This window comes from Camellia sinensis, chromosome 9 (assembly GCF_055761805.1).
Source record: "Camellia sinensis isolate YWXY chromosome 9, ASM5576180v1, whole genome shotgun sequence".
NCBI classification, from domain to species: Eukaryota; Viridiplantae; Streptophyta; class Magnoliopsida; order Ericales; family Theaceae; genus Camellia; species Camellia sinensis.
In genome coordinates this window covers 196,787,116-196,795,024 of record NC_138969.1, presented here as the reverse complement: position 1 = coordinate 196,795,024, position 7,909 = coordinate 196,787,116, and the positions used below count along the sequence as shown (strand labels likewise).

Sequence of the window (7,909 nt, the reverse complement as noted above, 5' to 3'; positions counted from 1 at the left end):
CTTAGCAACTTTGTAGGGGCCTTCCCATCTAGGTGAGAACTTGGGGATTAGTTGCCCCCGCATGATTGCATCCACTGTTTTCCATACCAAGTCCCCCTCATTGAACTCCCTGTGTTAAACAAATTGATTGTAAGCTCGAGCTATGGATTGATGATACTTTTCCATAGCCCGTTAGGCCCAATCTATTCTTTCTCCAGCTGTCTCTATGTCATTCTTTCTATTGTATGGAACTAAGTGTGCTGACATAGCCATTCTTGCTGAGGGTATTTCTAACTTAACTGGTAACACGGTTTCAGACCCGTATACTAGGGAAAATGGGGTTGCCTGAGTTGGCCTTCTCTTTGATGTTCTATACGCCCAGAGTGCTATATAGAGTTGTTCAGACCATGTGCCCCCTGCTTTATCCATCATTTTACTCAATATTCGGATGAGAGTTTTGTTGGTTGCCTCAGCTTGTCCGTTCCCTTGAGGATAGTATGGACTAGACTTGTGGTGCTTAATCTGGTAGACATCTAGCAGTTTTCCTACATGGCGATTTACAAAGGGAGTTCCATTATCAAACAACATTACTTTGGGTATGCCAAACCTACAAATTATGTTTTCTTTGATGAAGTTGGCCACTCCTACCCCATCTGCCTTCCTCATCAGTATAGCCTCCGCCCACTTGGTGCTAACTTCAGTCGCTGTAAGTATCCATCTGTGGCCCTTGGATTACTGCGCTATAGGACCCACTAGGTCGAATGCCAAAGTATGAAATGGGTAAGGAGTCTTGATGTTGTGTAGTTCAACCGCTGGTGTATGTATCAAGTTCCTAAACTTCTGGCAGGATTGACATCTCCTTACAAAGTTTTTAGCATCTTTTTCCATTGTCGGCCAGTAGTAGCCGAGGTGAATGAGATGTCCATATAATTGCTGCCCTCATTGATGCTCTGTCTTGTGGGCTTCCATCAGCACCTTATTTGCCTCATCTTTTGATAAACACGCCAAAGGTTCCCCTTCAAAGCTTCTTCGGTACAGCTTGCCTTGGTCAAAGAAGAAGCGGAGGGCCCGCCTCTTAACTCTGATTGCATCAGCTTTGTTCTCAGACAGTGTGCCATTTCCAAGGTAGTCAATATATGGCTGCCTTTATTCTTCACTGCTTAAGAAATGGGCTTCCTCTTCCTTAGGATGGGATTGACACTTTGTACATTGCCTCTGTAACTCAGTACTTTTCTTTTCTATCTCTAACCAGTAATACCCTTGCCTCTGTATCCGTCGGTATAGACTGATATCTCCATCTCCACAGGACTTAGTATGGATTTGCTTAAGTCTGTAAGTTGCTTCTTGTTTGCTAACACACTTTGCCAGCAGGTTGTTGGGACCACAAAAATACAACTCTCCTCTAAGAAGTAGAAATGATGCAAGTTCTGCTAGTCTGATTATTCCCTGGCCTGTTTTCAATTGTTGTATTATATCTGCTTTCCAACTCTCAGCATCTTGCTCTGTATGTTCTTCAGCTAACACTGCTAGTGTTATTCTATTCTCGATGATAATGGTTATACTATCATCTGGTATGCCCACCTTTGCCTCCAGTGTAGCCAAGGCATCGGGGAAACGGTTGTGTGTTCGAGGGATATGTTGGATTTGGACATCATCAAGCTGAGTGAGCAACCTTTGAACTACGGTGCGATATGAGGCCAACAGAGACTCCTTTAAGGTGAAATCACCCATTGTTTGCTTGACAACTAGACCCAGTATCAATGCCTCATATTCAGCCTCGTTGTTTGAACATTCAAAGTCAAGCTTATATGATAGATGAAACTTCTCTCCTTTTTGACTGGTTAGTGTTATGCCAGCTCTACCTTTCCCAGCTCTGGAAGCTCCATCAAATTTTAAGTCTCAATAAGTCTCAACTGTAGCTGCTGAGACATTGACCTCACCTAGTAGAGGTACCTCTGCAAGTTCATGTTCACCAGATGGAAATTGGGCCAATAAGTCTACAAGTGTTTGGCTCTTAATAGCCTTGGAAGTAACATAAGTGATGTTATATTCTACTAGAGCCAAAAGCCATCTTGCCATTCTTCTAGTCAAAGCGGGCTTGCTTAACAAGTAACGAACTAGATCACTTCGGATCACAACTTGGATTGGGTGTGCCAAAAAATAGTGGTGCAACTTCTACGTTGTAGAGATTAAGGCTAAACAATGCCTCTCACTTGGGGTATATCGCGATTTGGTACCATTGACTTTGCGACTGATATAATAGACTGGCTTCTCAATGCCATCCATGTCTTAGACAAGTAGAGCTCCAATAGACCAAGGTGTAGAGGTTAGGTACAGTAGCAGAGGCTTTTCAAGTTATGGGGCAATCATTGTAAGTGGAAAGGTGAGTGCTTTCTTCACCATATCAAATGCCTGTTAGTGTTCTTGTAACCATTCAAACTTATGATTCCCTTTCAGCAGTGTCCCAAAGGAAAAGGTTATCACAACAGGGGCTGGAGTGAACCTCCTGAGGTATGACACTTTGCCAAGAAATTTTTTCAAGGCCTTTCGAGAGTGCGGTGATGGCATCTCCATGGTTGACTTGATCTTATCCCTATCTACTTCAATCACCCGCTGATGTAAAAGAAAGCCAAGAAACTTGCCTACGGTAACTCCGAAGGCACACTTGAGAGGGTTCATCTTTAGGCAGAATTTACGGTAACGCTAAAAAAATTTTTCCAAGTCGCAGAGATGTCGGTTTGCCGCAGTAGACTTGACCACTAGATCATCCACATATACTTCCACTTCATGATGCAACATGTCATGGAACACTGTAGTCATAACCCGTTGGTAGGTTACCCCTGCATTTTTCAAACCAAAGGGCATCACCGTATAGAAAAAATTTCCCAAGGGCGTTCTAAAAATCTTCTTTTCTACATCTTCTAGTGCCATTTTGATCTGGTTATAACCACTAAACCCGTCCATGAAGGAGAATTTTTAATGACCCGCAGTAGAATCGACGAGTGTGTCAACATGGGGCAATAGAAACTCAGTTTTCAGGCAGGCCTTATTCAGGTCGCGAAAGTCTACGCAGACCCTGATCTGGCCGTTCTTCTTCTACACAGGCACAATATTTGCTAGCCAATTTGGGTACTGTATAGGCTCAATAAACTTGGCCCTCTGTAAATTTTCTACCTCCGCCTTAATCTTTGCTTCAAGATCAGGGTGATACTTTCGAGCATGCTGCTTGATTGGCTTAGAGTTGGAAAAAGTGTCTAGATGATGAGTGACAAGAGATGGGTCAAGACCAGGCAGCTCGTCGTATGTCCAAGCAAAGACGTCACTGTACCACTTCAGTAGTGTTATCAATTCTGCCTTAGTTGCTAGATCTATTGTATTGCTGATAAACACGGGCTTGCTCTGCCCTGGTAAGTCGCTGAGGTTGACCTCAGCAAGCACCTCCTACTGCGGTTTGGGTCTATCTTGCATGCATTCAGGAGCGGGCTCACGCGTCTCCACTAACCTTTTTTGGGACTCATCACTGTCATATTTATTCGTCTCGGGGCCATCCTCCTAAGGTATGAAGTCTGGCCCCCAAGACCGTCATAAGTAGTAAATTGTCTTGTCGTCCTCGTGCACCTTAACAATCTCGGGCGCAGGACTTGTCGACTCGCTGCTTCTCTTCTACTCATTACTTTCTAGAGTAGCCTCTGTATCTCGAATGTCTTCCCATTTCGGCAATTTTACCCCTGCGACTTTACCAGTCCTTGGAGTTTCATCCGTTGACAACTCAGTAAAGAAAACTGCATTCGAATAGTGTGCCTTCTTCACTCCAAATGGTTTTTCAGACGCATTTATGGTTACTGTGCGCCTTCCCAATTTACGCATTGGTGATAACTCGACAGGATAGCCCCATATCGGTGTATCCAAGCTCTGCCAAGTATCACATGGTAGTTTGTGTCCGCTTCAATCACATGGAACTTAGTTGCGGAACAGATCTCACTAACCACTAAGTCCATGACAACATGGCCCTTAGTAACTTTTTTCTCACCACTAAAATCCATTACGGTGATGGGTTGGTGAACTATCCTGGACTCTGGGATGTCAGCCTTTGCAAAGGTGTCAGTAGTGATGATGTTTATGGACGCCCCACCATCAAGGAAAGCACACTTGAACACTACATCATTGATGTAAGTTGTGACAAAAAGAGGACAATTATGAGGAAATGGGTATGCTCTGTTTGCTTCTGAAAAAGTAATGGCCCCATAATCTTCTTGGATATGCCGAGGCACATACTCCTTAGCCTCAGCAACTTCGGCACGATGCACTTCGGAAATGTTAATGAGGGCCTTTGTTGCTTCCAATCTGGCGGCTTGGCTCAACCCCAGCTGGTCAAAAAAGGTGCGAAACTTAACAAAGTTTTGTAAGACCTGAGCATGAGTATCCTCTGCGAATTTTGCCTCTGCAGGTACTGTCTCAAGGAGCTGGCTGCTAACGATTTCTTCTAACTCATCATAGTAGGATGCCATGTGCACTTGATCGCACACAGGCCCAAGGTACCCAATCATATGTACATTCTTCCCATTTTTCTTTATGGTTAGGATGAAGGTCCTTCCTTACATCACAATTACCGGAATCTTTGAACTTCAGCTCATTTGTGTTGACTTTCTTCTTAAAGATACTTTTCAAAGTTCAACAGTCCCTAGTAGGGTGTCTGGTGGTTTTGTGATAGATACAATAATCTGGGCTTTCTTCGTCCTTTTTGGTTAGAGGGACATCAATCAGAGACAAAGTAAGTTCACAATCGGCTACCCATTCTTTAACTAAGGCCTTAACATTCTCAAGGTTGCAAGGATATAGATTCTTGTCCTCATAACTCTTTCTCTTCCGAGAGGATGACGTCTCCCCTTGCGAGCGGCTCCTTCTTGTAGAGGTTACTGCAGTAACTCTGCTACTGCGGGGGTAGCGATGCCTGTCACAAGATTTGTGCAAGGGACCAGTGGTACTGAGGTTCCTAGTTGCCTCAATCAAGGCTCACAAGGTAGGCAGATTATGGTTCACCAAGAAAAATTTGTAGTCGCATATGGCACCCTCCACACATATGCTGACTAAGTGGGCCTCATTCACTGGTTCATGACAGTTAATAGCCTTATCTTGGAATCATTTAATGTAGTCCAGTATATCTTCGCCTTCTTTTTGGACATCTTGCCCAAATGTGATGGTTGTAACTTTCTCTTGGACTTGGAAGAACTTCGTGTGGAACTTGTTCACTATCTTTTCCCAACTCTTAATTGAGTTACGAGCCAAGTTCACATACCAACTGTAAGCCCTCTCACTATCTCCTGAGAGTATAGGGGTTTCACATCTGGGTCGAGGAGAGATGGTAATTGCTTCTTGTTATGCTCTTGCTCCAGTATAGCTTGTACATCGATTAGAGTAACAATGTGAGTGGGCTAGAATGGTCCGGTCTGCTCCTAGGTAGCTGAACTAGCGGCCGTATCATTCGCCTGAGGTACAATCGGAGGCACCTGGATTGGAGCCCGAACCTCAGGGAATAGGTTAGGTACGACACATATAAGCATCTAAAGCACATAAAAGCACATGATTAAGGTAACCTTCATATTTAACAATTAATAAACGAGGCGGGTGTTACACTTAGTGTTCGGCTCAACCCCAAATTCGCACCAGTAGAGGAGCTAAGGGCTCAGCCCAATGACCAAGCACTAGCTCCAAAGCAAGGCAATCAAGGTAGCGGCCTAGTGCCATGCCCACTCCGAAATGAACCAAACAATGGATTGGACAACCACTTCGAAATGGGCCGAGCAACATGTTGGATAACCACTCCGAAGTGGGTTGAGCAACATGTTGGACCTCCTAGTTGGGTATGTAACCACTTCGAAGTAGGCTAACTTATAGAAGGCCAATTCACTGAATATCTTTCTTGGAGCTCGCAAGAGACAAGCAACTTTGCTTCTCTTCCTTTGTCTGAACAGAATGTGGAGACATGAAGGCGCAAAAGGATAAGGCGCACATATGACAGATTTGCACCTGAGTGTCAAGCATAGTGGTCGTCCTTCTCTAATAAGAGACGATCACTAATAAGACAAACAAGACAGACCTGCTTCCGAGTGTCAGGCGGAGTAGTCATCCGCCTCCAATAGGAGATGATCACGAACAAGACAAATGACGGAAATAGAAGGTCTTAGAGGACAAACAACCTTCTCTTATAAAAGGTGAACACTATTCACCCTCAAGGAAGGGGGAATCCAGACACTTAACATATACACTCTTTGTATTCTCTTTTTTTCCTCTCCCTTAGTCCCTGACTTTACCATTGGACGGGTTTCCGACCAAACCCCGGTCGGGCAGCCTCATCGTTTGTTACTTTGTGTAGATCTTCACTTCTCGGAGCACGCTGTTCTTCCACGAAGTTAAACCCTTCATAGTGCAAAAATCACCCTCACACAATTGGTGCCATTTGTGGGAAACGTTCTCTGATTACTTCATGACGAACTCCAACGATAGGAATTGAAGGTATCTCACCACTTAGGATTGAAGAGAAGACTCCCGGAGCAGAGAGAACCAAGTAAAAAGGTGTAGCCCTCCCCATAAGGAACGACGACTTGATGGACCATGACAGTCTGGCCCTTGATACAGTGGGGCAACGTCACGTCGCTGCTTTTGAATCGTCTTAACGTCTATTTGTTGAGAAGGACCACCGTGACTGCATCATCGACTTAATAAGTTTGGAGATTGAAAAGCTTTGTGCTCAATTGAGAAGGCAAATGATGCCTCTAGCAGAGCCAAGGAAGAAGGGTCATCACAGCAAATGCGGCGTACTTCACTTTCATTACCACAAAAAGAACGGTCCAACTATGGTCTTGTTCGTGGAGAGCATAGTCGGCTAATTTCAGTACGTAGCAAAAGGGCCAGTAGCAGTACAGACTATCCCAGAACGAAGAATCTCTAAGAAGACTCTCACAAGAGCTAAAAGTTGTGAAAGATAGTCAGTCATTACTCGACAATCCCTTATTCTCCGCATCGAGCGATTACGTAACTTAAGGACATGATTGAACAACAACAAGAGGTATGACTAACAGTCGAACAAAGTGGCAAAGTAATGACTAGGCAGGGAAAAGGAGCATCTAGATTAGTCTGTTCGTTAGATGGAGTGTTGTGATCCAGACCGACTAGTCCCTTCCCCACTCTGCCCTGAGATTAAAGCGGTGGAAGCTCCCTTGAAGTATAGTCCGCCGAAATTCATCCTTTATAATGGGTAACGGGGGTCTTAACCCATGCCTAGCCCTTTGGTCGCGAATAGAGCGCCAAGTGGTACACCTTGATGGAATTTGTGCCAAGTGTTATTACTTGAAAACATGTTCCATGGTAACAACTTGCGCTCAACAAAAAGCTGAGTTACACTCTCCGATGAGTTTATTTTTCATGTGGTGTACATATTTCGCTTGACAATTGAGAAAGTATGGGTTACGGGTCTTAACCTATGCCCCAGCACGAAAGCTCAGCCCTTTGGTCTGAGTAGGGCGCCAAGTGGTATAGCTTGGTGGAATTTGTGCCAAGTATCGTTACTTGAAAGGCATGGTCCATGATAATAACTTGTTCTTTACAAAAAAACTAAGCTACACTCTCTAATGAGTAAAAATTGCCCAAAATTTTCTAAGGCACAAAGCCTAGTCTGTCCGAATAGATGGTCCGTTCCTCAGAGCTTTTGCTCGGCTGGGGGCTTGGAAAGTTCTTTCCTTAAAATTTTTCTAAGGCATGAAGCCTGGTCTGACTGATCAGACGCCTCATTTGCCCTCAGAGCTTTTGCTCTGTTGGGGCCATGAAAAATTCTTTCCTTAAAATTTTCCTAAGGTACAAAGCCTAGTTTGACCAATCACATGCCCCGTTCGCCCTCAAAGGTTTTGCTCAGGCGGGGGCATGAAAAGTTCTT

The 7,909-nt window shown here is 44.3% G+C and overlaps 1 protein-coding gene across 1 annotated transcript; it reads right to left on the bottom strand.

Moving 5' to 3' along the window:
• Positions 1 to 1,125: 1,125 nt before the first annotated feature.
• On the bottom strand, positions 1,126 to 2,058 carry LOC145800034 (uncharacterized). The gene is made up of 2 exons (XM_082889696.1): positions 1,920 to 2,058; positions 1,126 to 1,859 (listed from the first exon to the last, which is right to left on the bottom strand). The coding sequence occupies exons 1-2, from the start codon at positions 2,056 to 2,058 to the stop codon at positions 1,126 to 1,128; spliced, it is 873 nt and encodes a 290-aa protein (XP_082745822.1).
• Positions 2,059 to 7,909: the final 5,851 nt, after the last annotated feature.

Bases quoted from the DNA above. Each gene is read 5' to 3' on its own strand.
- LOC145800034 (XM_082889696.1), bottom strand. From the start codon at position 2,058: ATGGCAAGATGGCTTTTGGCTCTAGTAGAATATAACATCACTTATGTT. The intron at 1,860-1,919 runs GTGAGGTCAATG...AATTTGATGGAG, and splicing joins TGCAGAGGTACCTCTACTAG to CTTCCAGAGCTGGGAAAGGT.